Raw genomic sequence first — 19,414 nt, 5'->3', positions numbered from 1 at the left:
TTTTACAAATATCATCACATTTGATCCTCACTACTGTGGTACTATTCTTACCCCATTTTACAGATGAGGAAACTGAGACACAGAAGTTAAGTGACTTGCTTATTGTCACATAGATGATCAGTGTCTCAGATTGAATTTGAAATCAGGCCTTTCTGACTCTAGGCCTAACACTCTGTCCACTATACCACCAAGCTGCCCAATTTAATTTTGTTTAACTTATTAAATTTTAATTTTAGTAAGTATTGATTAAATGCTAGGCTCTGAGAGCTGACTCTTGAATACTAGATGAATTTGCATTTTATCTCAGAAGCAATAGGGAGTCATTATAACTTTTTGAGCAGAATAGTAAATGATCAGACTATATTCAGTAAAGTCTGGAAAGGGGAGACTGGAAACATTTCTGTCTCTTGATTTCCCTGATTTTTTCAAGTCCCAGCTAAAACCATATCTTCTATAAGAAGTCTTTCCCTGTCCCTCTCAATCTGGTGCCTTTCCTCTATAGATTATATTAAATTTATCCAGTATATAGCTTGTTTCTACATAATTGTTTGTATGTTAACTCCCTCACTAGTTGTGAGCTTCTTTACCTTTTTTTATGTCTCCAAACTTTAACACAGTGATTGGCACATAGTAAGCATTAAATAAATGTCTGCTGACTATTATTATTACAACATTTAAAATTTATTAAGTGAGCTCAATTAAGCCCTTGTTTGTATTTGAGACTAAAAGATTATTCTTCCAAGTTCAGGAAATGGGATGTCATCAGTAATGGGGAACATAAATTTCTGTCTTTCACTACTTAGATTTAAACATGATACTGTAGTTTTTATAGCATTATATTCTTTTCTATGGTACTCCTAATGCTTCACATACACAACTGACACACAGACACAGATACAGATACACAAATACACATACATACACATATAAAGACACACACTCTCCTTTTCACATAGGACTGCACTGGCACAAAGGCACTTTTACATCACAGATAGAGTCAATGCAATGAAACCATGCCCTGAAAAGTTTGCATATAATTTTTGAACATTAGACAAGGTATCAGCATATTGCTGGAGAAAGGTAGATTGCAATAAGTCATGCCCTTGTTTTCGCACAGCACTATCCTAATTCAATACTTCCTACTTGGATTATTACAACAGCCTCCTACTTGGTTTTCTAAGTTCCATCTCTCATCTCTTACCCTTTCTTATTTAACTTCTTTCTAAAAAATTCTCTCCCCCCCCCATTACATGTAAAAATATTTTTAATCTTCATTTTTAAATTTTGAGTTCCAAATTTGGTCCTTCTCCACCTTTGTCTTTTCCCTAAGAAGAAAAGCAATTTGACATGTTACATGTGCATAATCATATAAAACATTTTCATTTAAATAATTCATGTTATGAAAGAAAACACATACCAAATATTTCCTCACTAACATTCATACATTTCATTTAGGTTGCCAGATTTATTGGCATATAATTGGAAAAAAGAGTTTCTGATAATTGCTTTAATTTCCTCCTCACTGGTAATAAATTTGCTCTTTTCATTTTTTGATACTGGTAATTTGATTTCCTTCTTTTTAAAAATATCAAATTAACCAATAGTTTATTTATTTTTATTATCCCTCCCATAAAACCAGTTCCTTATTTTATTTATTAGTTCAATAGTTTTCTTACTTTTGATTTTATTCATCCCTCTTTTGATTATTGAGATTTCCAATTTGGTACTTAATTGGGAATTTAAAATTTGTTCTTTTTATCTTATTGATGTAAGCATAGAGAGAAATAAATTTTCCCCAAAGTACTGATTTGATTACATCCCATACATTTTGGTTATGCTATGTCATAATCATTCTCATTAATGAACTTACTGATTTGTTCTTTGTTCTCATTTTTTAAGAACTGGATTATTTAATTTCCAATTAATTCTTAATTTATTTTTCTATGACCTTTTATTGTGTGTAATTTTTATCATCTTAAGATGTGAAAAGAATGCAGTTATATTTTTTTCTTTTCTGCATTTGGTTCTGCATTTTAATATTCTAATACATGATCTATTTTTGCATGGATGCTATCTAAGACTGAAAGAAAGGCATGTTCTTTCTTATTCCCATTTAATATTTTCCAGAGGGAGAGACTTACATGAATTGATGCTGAGTGAAATGAGCAGGACTAGGAATCCATTATATACTTCAACAACAATACTGTATGATGATCAATTCTGATGGATGTGGTTCTCTTCAACAAATGAGATGAACCAAACCAGTTCCATTTGTTCAATAATGAATAGAACCAGCTACACCCAGTGAAAGAACTTTGGGAATTGAGTGTGAACCACTACATAGCATTTCCAACCCCTCTGTTTTTGTCCACTTGCATTTTTGATTTCCTTCACAGGCTGAGTCCCCTACAAGTATAATTTTACTATCTATTTCTTCCTGCAATTTGTGAAGCTCTTTCTTTAAAAACTGGATCCTATACCATTTAATACATATATTTTAATACTGATATTACTTCATTGTCTTTGGTATCTTTAATAATGTGTAATTTCTATCTCTTTTTATTATATCTATTTTTGCTTTGACTGAAATTATGATTACTAACCCGTGCTTCTTTTTTTTTTTTTTACTTCAATTGAAGGCTAAATATATTATGTTCCAACCCTTTAACTTTACTTTGTATGCATGTTTCTTGTAAATAACATATTGCAGAATTTTTATTCTTTTTTCCTTTTTTATTAATTTTTTTCATTTTCAAAACATATGCATAGATAATTTTCAACATTCACCCTTGTAAAAAACCTTGTATTCCAATTTTTTCCCTCCTTTACCTCTCTTAGACAGCAAATAATCTAATTATGTTAAATGTGTGCAATTCTTCTACACATATTTCCATAATTATCATGCTACACAAGAAAAATCAGATCAAAAAGGAAAAAAAATGAGAAAGAAAACAAAATGCAAGCAAATAACAATGAAAAAAGTGAGAGTACTATGTTGTGTTGATGATCACAACATAGTACTGACCTACACTCAGTCCCCACAATCCTCTTCTGGATGCAGATGGCTCTCTTTATCACAAGACCCATGGAACTGGTCTAAATCTTCTCGTTGAAAAGAGCCACATCCATCATAGTGTAATCTTGCCATTGCTGTTTGCAATGATCTGTTTCTATCCACTTCACATAGCATCAGTTCATGTAAGTCTCTCCAGGCCTCTTTGAAATCACATGATTTTGATTCTTAATTTACTCTGCTATCCACTTTCATTTTATAGGCAAGTTTCACATTCACAATTATAATTACTAACAATGTATTTCCCTCCACCCTATTCCTCTCTCTCCTTTTACTCTGTCTCTCCTCAAAAGTGTTTTAATTCTGACAACTCTCTCTCTCTATATGCCCTTCCTTCTATCAACCTCTTCCTTTTCTGATATTCCCTTTCTCTTCCACTTCCCTGTAGAATAAGATAGATTTCTATACCCAACTGAGTATGTATGTATGTTATTCACTTTTTGAACCAATTCCAATGACAATAAAGGTGAAGCACTTCCTTCTACCTTTCCCCTTTCCCCCCATACTGTAAAAGCTCTCTTGTTCTTCTTTTATTCTACCTCTCTCTTTTCCCCTTTCACCATGTATTTTTTCTCCCCCTTCATTTTATTTTTAGACAATTCAACCCCACCTATGCTTTCTATGTATGCTCTTAACTTCCCTAATAATGAGAAAATTACAAGTTACAAGTATCATCTTCCCATGCAAGAATGTAAACAGTTCAACCTTATTGACTCCCTTGTGTTTTCTTTTTCCTGTTTATCATTTTATGCTTCTCTTGAGTTTTGTATATGAATGTCAGATTTTCAGTTCAGCTCTGATCTTTTCTCTTCAGGAATGTTTTAAAGTCTTGTATTTCATTAAATATCCAATTTTTTCCTCTGAAGAATTACAGTCATTAGTTTTTCTAGACAAGTGATTTTTAATTATAATTCTAGCTCCTTTGCCCTCCGAAATATTATATATCAAGTCCTCTGACCCTTTAATGGTAAATTAAGCTGGTAAATCCTGTACTATCCTGACTGTGGCTCCATGAATTTCAATTTTTTTTCTGGATGCTTGCAGTATTTCTTCCTTGATCTGTGAGATCTGGAATTTGGTTATAGTATTCCTGAGAATTTTCATCTTGGGATCTTTTTCAGAAGGTGGATTGGTGGATTCTTTCAATTTCTATCTTACACTCTGGTTCTATAATATCAGGATAGTTTCCAATGATAATTTCTTGAAAGATGATGTTCAAGTTCTTTTTGTGAACATGGCTATAAGATAATCCAGTATTTTAAAAATTCTCTCTCTTGGATCTATCTTCCAGGTCTGTTGTTTTCCCAATAGGATATTTAACATTTCCTTCTATTTTTTTTTTTTTTTATTCTTTTGATTTGGTTTTTTATTGTTTTTTGATGCCTTATTGAATCATTAGCTTTCACTGCTCATTTCTAATTCTTCTTTAGCAAGTTTTTGGATGTTTGGCCAATTATACTTTTTTAAGGAGTTATTTTCTTCTGTGAGCTTTTATACTTCCTTTTCCATTTGATAAATTTTGTTTCTTAAGGAGTTGTTTTCTTCCGTGAATTTTTATACATCTTTTCTCCATTTTTTGTGCTTCCTTTACCAAGTTGTTAGATCTTTTTTTTTTTTATGATTCTCTTGTATCATTCTCATTTCTTTTTCAATTTTTCTTTGCTTCTCTTACTTGATTTCTAAAATTTTTTGTGCTCTTCCAGTAAATCTTTTTGGATCTGATTCCACCTCACTTTTATTTCCTTTGAAGACTTGCATGTATATATTTTGACATTGTTTTCCTCTTGAGTTTGTTTTTTTATCTTAGCTGTCACCATAGCAACATTATATGATCACGCTCTTTTCTGTTTTTGTTGCTTGTTCATTTTATCAGCCCATTTCATAATTTTAACTTTATGTCAAAGATGGGAATTCTTCCCAAGGTAGAAGGGGCACTGTCCCAAGCTTCAATTTTTTTTTTTTTTTTTGTGTGTGTAGCTATTTTCAGAGCTAGTTCCTGGAGTCTATAAAATTTAAGTTCTTCCAAGTATGTTTTAAGAAGAGACATGGTCACTGCTCTCTTGGTCTATGATATGATTTGTGAGCAAACTCAAGCATTATTTTTTTCCACCCTGGAACTATGATCAGACTCCCTACTCTCCTGTAGCTGTGACTTCTTCACCTTAGACTATGACTCAGGCCTGTGACCTGAGTCCCAGTGCAAGCAAAGTGTGCTCAATAATCTCTTTCTGACAAGTTGTCCCATCTTCTCACCATTTGTGTGCTGAGAAGGTAATCCCCCCCACCCCCAAGATCTGCTGCTGGCTTGCTGAGATGCTGTTGGTTTGCCAGCTCATCCTGTTGTTGGTTTGCTAAGTACTGTTGGCTTGCTGGGCACATCCTACTGTTTGCCAATGTGCTTTTTGCTGCTGGCTTAAAGTGAGCAGCCTGTATTGAACTATCCTTCATTCTCACCCCAACAAGATATCCTTTTCTAACAATCTTCTAAGTTGCCTTGGATTGAAATGTTGTTTCACCCTGTCCTTTAATTGATTCTGCTGCTCCAGAATTTGTTTGGAAGTGTTATGTTAAAGTTGTTTGAAGACAAATTTGGGAGAAATCAAGTGAGCCCCTGCCTTTACTCTGCCATCTTGGCTCCTCCCTCTCTCCACATAAGTTTCTTAGGCATTTTTCCTGTGATACAGTTCTGACTATGACACTCCTTTGCTCAAAAATCTTCAGGGGACCCCTACTCTATCTAGAGTAAAAAATACTCCTTCAGCATGGCATTTTAAGCCCTCTATATTTACTCCTATTTACATTTTATTTTAGTTAATATACCTATAGAAGAACAATTATATTTATTTTCTCTGCTTTTAGCAAAATAAGTGGTTTTTCAAAAAGTTTTCAGTATTCTTTAAGTTGGTCATCAGAGATTAGGATTAACACCTGAGGAACCAAGGTTTTTTGGGGGGAGGAGTCTAAGATGTTAATTTAATATAGTAGTGACATTTGGAATGTTGCTTAGACTGGCAAAATGTTAATACATGAGTATTTTTGGACAGCTGAGAGAGAGAGACATTGTTTATTCCCTTATTCCTTTGAAATTCTGAGCCTGAAAATGAGAACTTGCTTTGTTGGAAGACCCACAGTTTTACTCCCATTCCTTAGTTTTCTTTATTAGCTGACAATAGACTATATTCACAATTCATGTACTATTATTTATTTTTAATTTAAAAAAAGTCATTATACTTGCTGAGTATGCTGGAATTCTTTTTTGTGCTGTAGTTCAAAATAAATGTTTAGTGAGGTTCTATCCAACTCTAAGGTTCTACAATTATCTTAAAAACATATTCTCAGTTTGTCACAACTGTGACTATAAAGATTCTGTGACTATATGAAATGAAATATTGCAAATTCTTATTTGAAGTAATCTAATCATAGCAAAATTATGCTACTTATGGAATATATGCAGATCAAGGACTCAGAAAGTGACATTGATTGGGGAATGGCCAACCAAATTATGATACACAATGGAATATTCCTGTGTCTTATAAAAGTATAAATATGAATAATTCAGAGAAGCAAGGAAAGAAATATATGAACTGATTCAAAAATGAAGTAATGTATCCAATGATTACAATAAATGTAAATGGAATAATCAAAAAAGCCTAAAACAAAATGATATAAATTTATAATGACTTTGGAAAAGAGAAGAACAAAGGCATCTCTTCTTCCTTTCTTTGCATAGGTGAGAGAATATAAGCATGGAACATTGCATATACTATCAAAATAAGTTGATGGTCTAGGTTAGTTTTGCTGAAGTGTTTTTGCCCACCTTTTTTATTTTTATTTTTTGTGAGGGACAACCCGATAGGTAGGGAGGGATATATTTTTAAAAAGTGGTGATGAAAAAAGAAACAAATGAAGGTGATGTAAGGACTAGAGATATCTACAATTATTTTAATAAAACTTAGCAAGACACAAGTAGAATTTATCAGCTTCTGTGCACTATATTCTGGGAGAGCATAGATTTAGATCTAGCAGGGATTTTAGAAGCCATTGATGGAAAAACACAGAATATTTAAATGACTTGCCCAGCTTACATAGTTTTTTAGTGTCTGAGTTGAGATTTAAACCTATATTTTCATGACTCCCAACTCACATGGCCTCTCTAAATCATGTTAGCTCTCTAAAATTAGAGGTATTGTGTGCCAAATGCTTCCAAATGGAGAAAAGAAAGAATTTCTATAGTTCTCTTCAGTTTAGGAAAAGATAGAAAAATTCAGGTGTGAAGGATGGATGAGGAAAGGCAAAGTTTAAAGATTCCCAGAATACTGGAAAAAGTACCCTCTCTATCCTACTCAAATAATACCGGGATCAATGTGACATCCAGCCAATATCTGACCAGCTTGGCAATGTCTGAACACCATTAGTGAATGAATATTTATATAGCACTTTCAAATTTTTTTAGCCTTTTAAAATATTATCTAACTCAAACCTTACACAAAAACCTACAAAGTTGGAACTATATTATTCTCATTTTATAACTATGGGAACTAAAACATAAGGAGGTTTGTGAAAAAAATTTGAATAATATCAATATAAAACCAAAAGTGAAAGAGATTCTGCCCTCCAGAAGCTTATATTGTAACATAATGAAATGATGCCAGTTTCCAGTAATAATCCATAATTAGGCTGGGTATGGAATCCTTCTACCAGACAAGCTAAGCCTGGTGGATTTCTTGAGCTCAGGAATTTTGAACTGCAATGAGCTGAGCTGATCAGACATCCAAACTAAGTCCAGCATCAATATAATGAATTCCCAGAAATAGGGAACCAACTACCAGGCTGCCTAGAGATGGGATAATAAGATCAAACAGGAGTAAAGCTCTTATATAGAATCCTATAGGATAGGATCTTTAAGTTGTCTTCATACTTACTTGAGAAAGAAAGACCCAGTTTTAAAAAATTCTATTATTATCTCTATATTGGACAGGCATTTAAATTTTTTTATTTATGCCATTATTTTGGTAATATACCAAATCTTATGGTTCATGGAAAGAGTTAGGGCTGACATAGAAGTGATAAAATCAAGAAAATCTTGCTAATTTATTGTTGTTACTTTTTAAAAAAATTTATAGCCTTGTGTTTCTTTTTTTCAAATTTCAATAAGCTCTAAGGTCTTATAATTTGTACTTTTAGATACAACTGCTACAAATCAGTGGTTCTCTTGATAGTAAATCCTTCTGGTATTTGTCCCCAGGTGACCCTTCTGCATCTTTAAAAATTCTGGACGTATGCTTCTCGCCTCCAAATCCTTTTCTGCCTTCACTACATCCAACAGTCTCCCCATGCTTCATGTCCACTTAGTGCTTTTAAGATTATCTTCTTTTCCTGAAGCTTCTGCTTCATTTAGTTACATCAAAAAGTACATACATATCATATTGGAATTCTAGAGCTACAGACCATTTTATTTGGGCCTCTTTCACAGAAGAGGGATGTTATTTAAGGACAACACCCTTGGTTGGACCCTATGGACACTGGCTCTTACAATACCTCTATTTCGTAAAGGTTGGCACATTGTGCCATATCGGGTATTTGAGTTCACAGAACAGCACTGGAGGAAGAACTGTGCTTAGTGTATCTATCCCCAATGTTCCAACTCCTTTGAGGGGGTGGTTCTTTGCTGACAGATGGGTTATAATTTTAAAGGGCCTGTAAAGATTTGCAAAGATATTGTTCTTCACTCTCCCCATTTCCATTGACTGCCTATCCCTTGGAAGCATGGAAAAAGAGGCCACTTTTCCACCTCATTCCTGTATCCTCCCCTGTGGGTTTTACATGCAGACTGTGTTCTGCCAGCAGCTGGCATTTGTTCATGCCCACTGTGATGATTTATTTTTATTAGAAAACAAAGTGTTTCATGGATTCTTATGGCCAAAGAATGCATCACTTGGGGCCAACTTTCTGGTAGTGAGCCTCTTCCTATTTAGCTCTACTTGTCCTCAGGCAGCAGTCTGTTCCCAACACCAAAACAGAAGATTCAAAGATCCTCTTAGAGCTTCTAATTCATTGAGTTTTGAAGAACCCAACATCTCTTTTAAATCTTTATGAGATGTAGATCAGAAGTTTGATTATGAATAAACTGAGTGACAAAAGATATTGAATTTGGCATTGATACCCACAATATATTAACAGACCTAAAGGATGTAAAAAGATCTCTAGATACAGAGTAAGAGATCTGAGTTCAAATTTAGGTTTTTGCCATTCCCTAACTGTATAGCTTATTAGGATCTCAGCTTCTTCTTCTCAATATTATGGGGTTGGCCAAGGAATCATCCAGCTCAAAAAAGTAAGTACATGTGATCTCCAGTGGAGTGGATATATCCTTTATGGAGGCTTTTAAGGAGGTCATGCCTAAGACTAGCCCCAATGGAAAGATTCATTCCGATGGAAGGGCTCAATCTGTACATTTGAAAGAAGGGCCTAGACATTCTTTTTAAAGAAATTATGAAAAACTGTCCTGATATTCTAGAACCAGAGGGTAAAACAGAAATTGAAAGAATCTATTGATTACTTCCTGAAAGAGATCTCCAAAATGAAAACTCCCTAGAATATTATGGCCAAATTCTAGAGTTCCCAGGTCAAGTAGAAAATATTGTATGCGGCCAGAATGAAACAAGTATAGTATAGCCAGTCAGAATAATGCATGATTTAGCAGCTTCTATATTAAAGGATCATAAGGTTTGGAATAGAATATAATATTTCAGAGAAAAATGGGGCTAGAATTACAACTAAAAATCACCTACCCAGCAAAACTAAGTATAAACCTTTAGGGGAAAAGGTGGACCATTCAATGAAATAGAGGATGTTCAACCATTTGTGATGACAAGAGTAGAGATGAACAGAAAATTTAATTTTCAAATACAGAACTCATGAGAAGTGTAAGAAGGCAATCAGGAAGGAGAAATCATAAGGTTTATCTGTTTACATTCCTAAATGGGAAGATTATCTTTGTAACTTATGAGAACTGCATTTTTATGGCAGCTAGAAGGAGTATGTATAGATAAAGGGCACAGAGGTGAGGTGAATATGAAGAGATAATATTTAAAAAAATAAAGGGGTGAGAGAGGAATGTCTTGAGAGAAATGGAAAGGGAGAGGTGGAATGGTGTAAATTACATGCCATAGAAAAGCAAGAAAAAGTTTTTTACAATGGAGGGAAAGAGGGGGAAGAAAGAGAAGTGAGTGAACCTTACTCTCATTAGAATTGGCTCAAAGAGGAAATAACATGCACACTCAAAATTAGTATAGAAATCTCTCTTACCCAGCAGGAAAGTAGAAAGGAAAGGGGATAAGAGAAGAGGGGTATTACAGAAGAGAGGGGGAGGGAATGGTCAGACCAAAGCACTTTTGATAAAGTACAGGGTGAAAGGAAAGAGAGAATACAATAAATGTGGGAGAGTTAACAACAGTTATTATGAAAAGAATTTTGAAGCGTTTCCCAAATGTATAGGGTACTGAGTTAAATTGATTTAAAAAAAGAGCCATTCCCCAATTGATAAAGGATCAAAAGATCATTTATATCCCAAATGCTTATAAAATCATTGACCTAACAATACCACTACTAAGCATGAAATCTAAAAGAGATTTTTTAAAAAGAACTTATATGTATAAAAATATTTATAGCAGCTCTTTTCTCAGGTCAAAGAATTGGACATTGAGGAGATGTCTAACAATTGGGGAATGCTGAATAAATTGGGGTATAGCATTATGAAAGAATATTATTGTTCTATAAGAAATGATGAGCAGGATGCTATCAGAAAAACTTGGGAAGTCCTCCAAGAGCTTAAGCAAAGTGAAATATACTGTGTACATTTGCTAATAATAGCAAAAGTGTGGGATGATCAGCTGTGGAATGACTGCTATTCTCAGCAATACAATGATCCAAGACTACTCTGAAAGACTTATGAAAAACGCTATCCATACTCAGAGAAAGAATTAATTGCCTCTGAATGCAAATCAAAGCATACTTTTTTAAACTTTCATTTTTTTCTTGAGAGTTTTTTTCTGGGGGAGAAGGAGACCTATGTTTTGCATAACTTCACATGGACTTTACCTTTTCAACCTTAGGTTGACTTAACCTTTTCTGGTTAGCTGCACAATTTGGGGAGAGGATGGGTGGAACAAGAGTCAGTATCTTGAGGAGTCTTTAAAATGTTCATCTAAGTTCTTAAAAAACTAACATTTGCCAATAAAATTCACAAATATTTATCTAGTGTAATTTGTAGAGATTCCCATTATTTAAAAAGCACACAAGTAAGATTATTGTACAATGCCTAAAGTGCTTTGAGATCCTTTAAAATGTTATATAAATTCAGTTAGGAGTAATCAGGCTGACCGGTGAACTCATGTGGTAAATAAGAAAGTACAGTGATCCTGGAAATGTCTCCCTTCCCCTCAGAGTTCATACATCTGAATGAAATCAGTGAAGAATTAAAAAAAAAAATACTTGATCAAAAATACACTGATAAACTGAGCTATATTTATGTAAATAGCTGACTGCTGTAATCATACCTGAAGTAGATGGCCCTATGAATTTACTTCTGGTACTATAGCTTACTCCCTACAAGTAACTGTCCTGGAAGTCACCATGAAGGAAATTACAAAAAGTTTCCATATCAGCATCCCAAAAGAGAGCTAGTGCCTCATCATTTCAGTGCACTCTTAGGAGGTCAGACAGTCGATAAACATTTCTTAAGTTGCTATTATTGCTGTATTAAGTGCTGGGGATATAAAGAAAAGCAAAAACAGTTCCTGCTCTTAAAAAACCCATAGTCAAACTTGTGAGATATATGAAAACAATTGCTTTTATGTACAAATAAGCTACATGCAAGATTAATTGGACATAGTCAATAGAGAAAAAGTACTATAATTGAGGGAGTTCAAGAAAATTTTCTTATAAAAGGTGGGATTTTTAGCTGTGAGTGGAAGGAAATCAAGGAAGTCAAGTGGTAGAAATGTAGAGAGAGTATTCCATGGATAAAAAGCATCCAGTGAAAATGCCCAGAGTTGAGAGATGAAATGTCTTCTCCAAGAAATAGCAAAGAGAGTCGTGTCATTGAACCAGAAAATACTTGGAGGGGTGGGATGTACGATATAAAAAGACTGGAAAGGAGGAGGAGGTCAAGTTGTGAGGGACTCTGAATACCAACCAGAGTTTATATTTAATAATGAAGGCAAAAGGGAGCAATTGGAATTTATTGAGTAGGGAGAGTGACATGGTTAAACCTATGCTTTAGAAAGACCAGATTAATGACTGAGTAGAAGATGGACTATATTGAGGAGAGACTCATGCCAGAGAGACTACCTAAAGAGCTGCTGTAGTTGTTGTTATTTGTCCTTCATTTGGAGAGGACCAATAACTTCTGAAGGTATACCTTGACTTGCACATGAATTGTGCAATATGAGACAGAGTCATAGAATGAGGTGGTAGACACTTCTACCAGGGAAGTGTCAGCGTCATGAGAAAAGGGGTTATATATGACTGACCTTATGAAAGTAAAATTGATAAAAATTAGCAACATATTGGATGTAGAGAGTATGAGTGAGGAGTCAAGAATGACAATTGAGATTGCGAACCAAGGTGACTGGGCAGACAATGGTACCCTCAACAGTTACAAGGGAAGGAAGGAAAGAGACTGTTCAATTTTGGATGTGTTGAATTTAAGATATTTAAAGGACACATAGTTTAAGATTTCCAATAAGCTATTGGAGATGTGATACTAGAGGTCAATGGAGAAATTAGAGTTGGATAAGTAGATTTAAAAATTTTCAGCTTGGAGATAACAATCAAATCTTTGGGAACTGACATTAAGAACAGTCTAATAGATAGGAGGAAAACCATGGGTAGGACTACAAAAACTTAGTTATGGAGAAGAGGGTGATCCATAGTATTCAAGGCTACAGAGAGATTACTAGTAACTTTGGAGAGAACTGATTTGGTTGAGTGAGGAAGTCAGAAACTACGTTGTTGAAAATTAAGAGAGGAAAGGGGCCAACTAAATGGCAAAATAGGAGCACATTAGCACTGAAATAAGGAGGACCTGAGTTCAAATTCAGTCTCAGACACTTAATACTTACTAGCCACGTGACCCTGGGAAAGTCACCTAACTGCCTTACCCCCTACCCCCCCCAAAAAAAAGTGGAAAAAAAAGTGAGAGGAGAGGAAGGGGAGGCTCCTATTATATATCTGCCGTTTTAAGTTAAGCCACTAAGCACCTATTATATAGATGACATTTTAAATTAAGCCATAAAAAAAGAGGAGAAATATGGGGCAGATGATAGCTAGAGGGAAAACATGGATCAAGTGAGAAGTCTTTCTGAATGGAGCAAATGCAGAAATTTATATCAAAAAGCTCCAGAAAAATCCACTTGTCTGTTCAGTTGGAACAGACAAAAGCACAGCAATATAAAAGTTAAAGTATAAGGTATTCAGAGTATTTTTTTTTTTAAATCAAAAGCATAGACACAATCCAAAGTCTCCTTTTTTTCTCCCCTTTCAGCTCTCACTTACCTCTACCTTTCCAGGATAAGAACAGGTCTATCATTTCTCAGATCATTTTTGTAAGTATATACAAGGTGAGGAATAAAGAAATCTCCTTTAGATTAAAGTGATGAACATGAGTTTTCAAACCTAAGGATAACCTTTCAGGAATTTCTTTTCATTTTTACCCTACCAATGCACAGAATATATTTTTTAAGCCTTAGGAAAAAAATAGAACTTCTTAGCTATGAGTATCCTTAAATGATTTAGGGAGGGGATAGTGAGAAGTAGAACTTTATAAATAAGGAGAATTCAAAAGAAATGCCCAAATAGAAACAAGGTTATGAAAGTGTTCTCACATTGCTACCAGGAATGAATTTGTAGATATGATCAGAACAATGAGTAGCATTTCCCTCTCTTCCATTAGTTTTCTTGACATTGATGTCTCCTGGTTCCCTTGCTTGTCTGATCTCTCTTTTTTAGATCATCATCCTTTTCCTACCATCTTAGTGTAGGTAACCATCAGAGTTCTGTTTTAAGCCTTCTTCTTTCTCTCTTTACATACAGTTTCTTAAAGTTGTAATCCATTTTTACAGGTTAAGTATCATTTTTACATAGATGATGCCTAAATCAGAATTTCTCTTGAATTTCACTCATATACAGTCAGCTACCCATGGAATATCTCCTGGATGTCTTTCAGGCATATCATACTCATGTTCAAAATGAAAATATCCTCACTGTAAAACCCAGTATTATTCTGTAAAAAATATCACTATCTTTTCAGACAGGCTTGGAAGATGGATGGATGTAATAAACATTCACCATGTACTGCGTACTGTATGAAGCACTTTACAAATATTATTTCATTTGATCATAACCTCAGATTTGTAACCTCAGTCATCCGAGAATCTTTCCCATCTCTCATCCTTCTTATATAATCTTGCCAATCTTATTTCCACAACTATAAAATGTATAAACAGTGAAAAAAAAACTTATATTTACAAATAAAAAAGGCAAACAAAAAATTAAATATAAGAACCTATCTAATTTAAAACTTGATAATAGTTATTCAGGTTAATTTATTCTTCCTGTAAGCTTTTTTTTTTTTTTTAACTGTGGTTATGGATATTTCCTTTGTTTTAAATTAGGCTGCAGAGTAGTAAACATAGGGAAGTTGGATAACAATAAAAAAAAGCAAATTGAAACAACCTTGAGATTTAACATTAAACGCAGAAAACTGGCAAAGATGACAAAAAGTAGAAATAGTCAAAGCTGAAAGAATTCATTAATATACTGTCAAAATGGTCCAAATGTCCTGGAAAATAATTTAGAATGATACACTTAAAAAAATTTACTAAATGTTTTATACCATTTGATCCAATAACTCTTCTACTAGGGCATATGCTCCAAAGAGGTGAGAGATAGGAAAAAAAAAAACTCCCATATATATCAAAATATTTTATTTTATTTTTTTTAGTATTGAACTTTTTTTTTTAAAGATAATATTTTAGGGGAAACTAAGTGGCGCAGTGGATAGAGCACCAGCCCTGAAGTCAGGAGGAGCTGAGTTCAAATCTGGTCTCAGACTTAACCCCCAGTTGCCTCAGCAAAAAAATAAATAAATAGAAATAAATAAAATAAAAAATACTATTTTATATTATCCTAATTATGTACCAAAATATTTAGAACAGCATTTTTGGAGTAACAAAAAAAAATGGAAACAAAGTGAGTACTTACCAAGTGAGAAATGAATAGCTAAATAAATTGTGGAATATAACTACTAATTTATGTGATATTACTGTACTGTATAACAAAAGATGAATAAAAAAATTCATATGAGCATGGAAAGATGTATGCAAAGCTATATGACCAAAGAAAGTAGAAGCAAAGAAAAATATCTATACCAATCACAATGTTATAAAGAAAAACAATATTAAAAGACAGCAGAATTCAGATCAAATACATTGTCCAATTTTGCTTATTATCCAAACTGATAACCAAGTACATGTTCTTTTTTTTTGTTAGAAAGGTGGCCTACAGGTTCAGAGCTGGCTTTGTTTAGCTGCTTTTCTTTATTGCTAAGGAGCAGTCTATTAGTGGGAGGGAGGAGAATTATCCAAAGAGTTGGCAGTTGGACAACTGAACAAACCACATTCTTAGAAAGAAGCATTTCCTTGATCCAGATACTTATTCTAAGAACCATGACAAAACTTTTGAAATCTAAAGGCAGAAAAATTTAGGCAAAGGATATCATACATTAAGCATGTGGTCAGTACCTGATATTTTACTTTCAAATATGTTCAGGATGTAGATCTATATAAGGGATACTCATATAATTCTTATCAAGGATGTATTATAGAAGGCAAAGTGATGCTGAATTGCTGGCATATTGTACATGGGATATTTGTTCATTTCAACAACAAAAAAGACAGAAAATTAAAATGAACTGAGACCAGCAGCTCCTGCATGTCTTGTAAACATTCTATTTCCTTGAGAGCAAACACAGAAAATATACAAGGTTTATCTCAGTTAACCTTGGAAGATACAATACCAATTTTTTAAAGGTAATTCAATATGTATATGAAACAGATGAACTTTTGCAAACAGCAGACTAACTTTTCCTAATTGAATCTAACCCTTTAGGGCAAAGAGCTTCCTCTTCTTTTCAGCAAGAATCCCCTTTGAATCAAAATTAACTATTCCACCAGATATTATCTTTAGACATCCTGCATATAAGTTCACCCTGAAAGTCCTGATTAGCTTACAAAGCATAAGGGAACTATGCCTAAATTATGTTAACAAAAGAGGAAACTTTTACATTTAGTCCACGTTGCATTTGTCACTTGGCATCTTTTATTTTTGTTCATGCACACACACACACACACAAATTATTGCTAACCTCTGACTTATGAATTCTCATTCAGCTAAGTTAATATGACAGAAATAGATCTCAGCATTCACCAGGAGTATCTCCTAGATTGCACCAGCCAAGGGCTCAGACTTAAGTGATTAAAAGTCTTATCCCATATCCCATATAAACATTTTTAACTAACATCTTTTCATGTACAGAAAAAACAGTCACAAAACAATTTAAACATTTGCAAAATAATTCTTCATAGTAGTGTATCACTTGTTTTCATCTTTTTGCTCCCAAATTCAAAACATGAGAACAAATCTCTAAAAACTTAGCACAGAGGCAACATTCTAGAGAATTCCTGAACAATCTACAAAAGCAGAGAACCAAATCCTCAAAGCAGTTCATAATATCCTCAAATTGGCTTAGCTACAGAGCCATCCTCAGCTAAAAAAAAAAATCAAGCTTCAGATTCTCTTCAGGACTATCTGTCCATCACTGATAAAAACAAAAAAACAAAACCAAAAAACAAACAAAAATCCCAGGTTAATTACATCTTTTGTTAATTACCATACCATAAGATACCCAGATCTACTATTCAAAGGAAGCTTCTAAAAAATTATATGAAGGCCATTATACTGACCTTCACAAGGCTGTTATTGTCATTTGTCGATTTGTCTGGCACATGGTAAGAACTAAGTGCTTGTTGAAGTGAAGTGAGTGCAAGGGGTTAAAATTAAAATTGCAACTATATCTGTTCATACATCCTGGTAAAACAGACTTGATTTAGGACATATAAATATATATGTTCAAATTATATATATATGTTTCTATAATAAACACATACTATGTATGTGCAAATAGAGACATATTTATGTATATAAATAAATACACACTATGGTTTCTCAAAAGTTTTAGTACACATAGGCATCTAAACTGGACATGTAAGTGGGTTTTTTTGTTGCATATTAAATAGATTCCCAAGTCAGCTAGCAAGAGATCAGGAGAGAGCATTTGTTTTTTCTGTTCTCACTCTCTCTTCCTCTCCTTTTCTCATACCCACAATCACATACACACCATCACCATCACTTCTATTATGTACTAAGAATATGATCGATTAGTAGCATTTCCAGTGTGCACTTACCTCATTGTCTGACTCCACAAGAACTTGATCATATTCACTAAGGGCTACTAGGAACATAATAGAAGTGACATTTTCAAAGCAGTGTATCCATTTTCTTCTTTCTGATCTTTGGCCCCCAACATCCACCATTCTGTATGGGTGAAAAATTACAGATCAATTTCAGGTAAGGAAAACTTAAGAAAAATCAATACATGTTTACTTAGGGAATTTTGTTCACTAACACAAATAGTGGGGTGTAATTTGAAAAAAGAAACAACTTGTTGCATAGACAACCAGTTTTAAAAGAATGAATCCAATAAGATAAAATACACTAAATCAATTAGTATTAGTTCTAAAACTGTAAAGCAGATAATTTAATATTTCTTTGATGATATAAAGGTACTTATCCTTAGGGTGGCCACAATGATATTTTTATAAACAATAATGATCACCATACTTTCAAAGTGAAAGAGTCCATTAGAGTCTTAATGAAAGTTGCTAATCAATTGAATGCCAGAAAACAGAATTAACTATATTATTTAATAATAATTTGTTATGTGTTAAGAAGGGGAAGGTCATTGTTTCATTCTTTTAAAAGTTCAATAAAACTTAGACATCAATAATCATGCATTTAAGTACATGATCCTGACCTGAAATAAGAAAAAAAAACTTTAGTATTTTGTCTTTGGCCATACACAATAGGAAATACCTTGTATGTCATAGATATCTTCTGAACACAAATATTCAAAAGTATTATCATGTATGATAAAACATGACATTCTGTTTTTTCCCTAGTCTGAAAAGGTTTATTCATTAAAAGTATATAGTCCAATTTTATATCTTTCTTAAGGAATAAAGGACGTGACTTAGAAATGAATTTAAATTTCCTTGCAAATGATTTTTTTTTTTTTGCAAAATGTTCTACATTTGTTTTACATGATTATACATATTTATAATTTTTTCTTTTCCTTGACCTCTCAATAGATAGGGAAGGGGAGAGAATTTGAAATTTAAAATAAAATAAAATTGAATTTTTAAAAAGTTCACATTTACTGTCAAGTCAAACAGTATGGATTCTTAATGAATGTCAGAAATTTCTAAGTTTTAGTCCTGGATTTACCACATGTTGAACATCCTGGAGAAAAATTGCTAAACTTTAGCTTCCTCTCCTATAACACAGGCATAAAAATTCTGATCTACTCTAACTATGCCAATTAATTAATGTAATAGTTATTGACTTTTAAGTTGTTACTTTGGTACTTTTATTTACTTTTAAGATGTTACTGGTCCTCCTATCAATGAGGCATTCAGTTTGATTTATCATTCTTATAATAGTATGACAGAAATCTCACTTTTTCTAGGATAGCCTAGTCTGGGGCAGAAGAAAGAGCAAAGGGAGCTTACTGTTGTAGCAGTTTTTTCACTGCCTGAACATTCAATATTCCTTAGATATATATCAGGAGCTTACCATTAGGAGGCTGAGCAATAATTTCTGACATGGAATTGATACTAAAGTTAATTAGACAACAACCATATTTGTTAACCTAATATGCTAAATCGTGATAAAGTTAAACAAAAATAAATCTCTGTCAATATATTAAATTTCCCTGAGCTAAGGAAATAAATGCTAATTTAGCAAAGAATCAAAGTATTCCACATAATAAGAAGGATTTAGAGAAAAATACTTGTTACACACATATAGTTTTTCAGCCAACCCTTTTTCAGTTATTGATTTATACATACTATTTGACAATTTCAATAAAAACACAAAAATAAAAAAAGTCTCTGAACATTTTGTCTGTATTAACTACAAGAGGAAATTAACTTCTGTTGGGGA

General features: G+C 33.3%; 1 protein-coding gene across 1 annotated transcript in view; it reads right to left on the bottom strand.

Annotated features, from left to right (window-relative positions):
* The window catches only part of LOC127541331 (guanine nucleotide-binding protein G(q) subunit alpha), a 394,715-nt gene that overhangs the window by 79,614 nt on the left and 295,687 nt on the right, over positions 1–19,414 (bottom strand). Inside the window, exon 5 of the mRNA XM_051966618.1 lies at positions 17,599–17,728. Coding sequence (XP_051822578.1) covers positions 17,599–17,728 — 130 coding nt within the window. The remainder of the gene's footprint in view (positions 1–17,598; positions 17,729–19,414) is intronic.

Source organism: Antechinus flavipes, chromosome 1 (assembly GCF_016432865.1).
Source record: "Antechinus flavipes isolate AdamAnt ecotype Samford, QLD, Australia chromosome 1, AdamAnt_v2, whole genome shotgun sequence".
NCBI lineage: Eukaryota > Metazoa > Chordata > Mammalia > Dasyuromorphia > Dasyuridae > Antechinus > Antechinus flavipes.
Note: the sequence above shows the minus strand (reverse complement) of the source record. Positions and strands in the feature narration are given on the sequence as shown.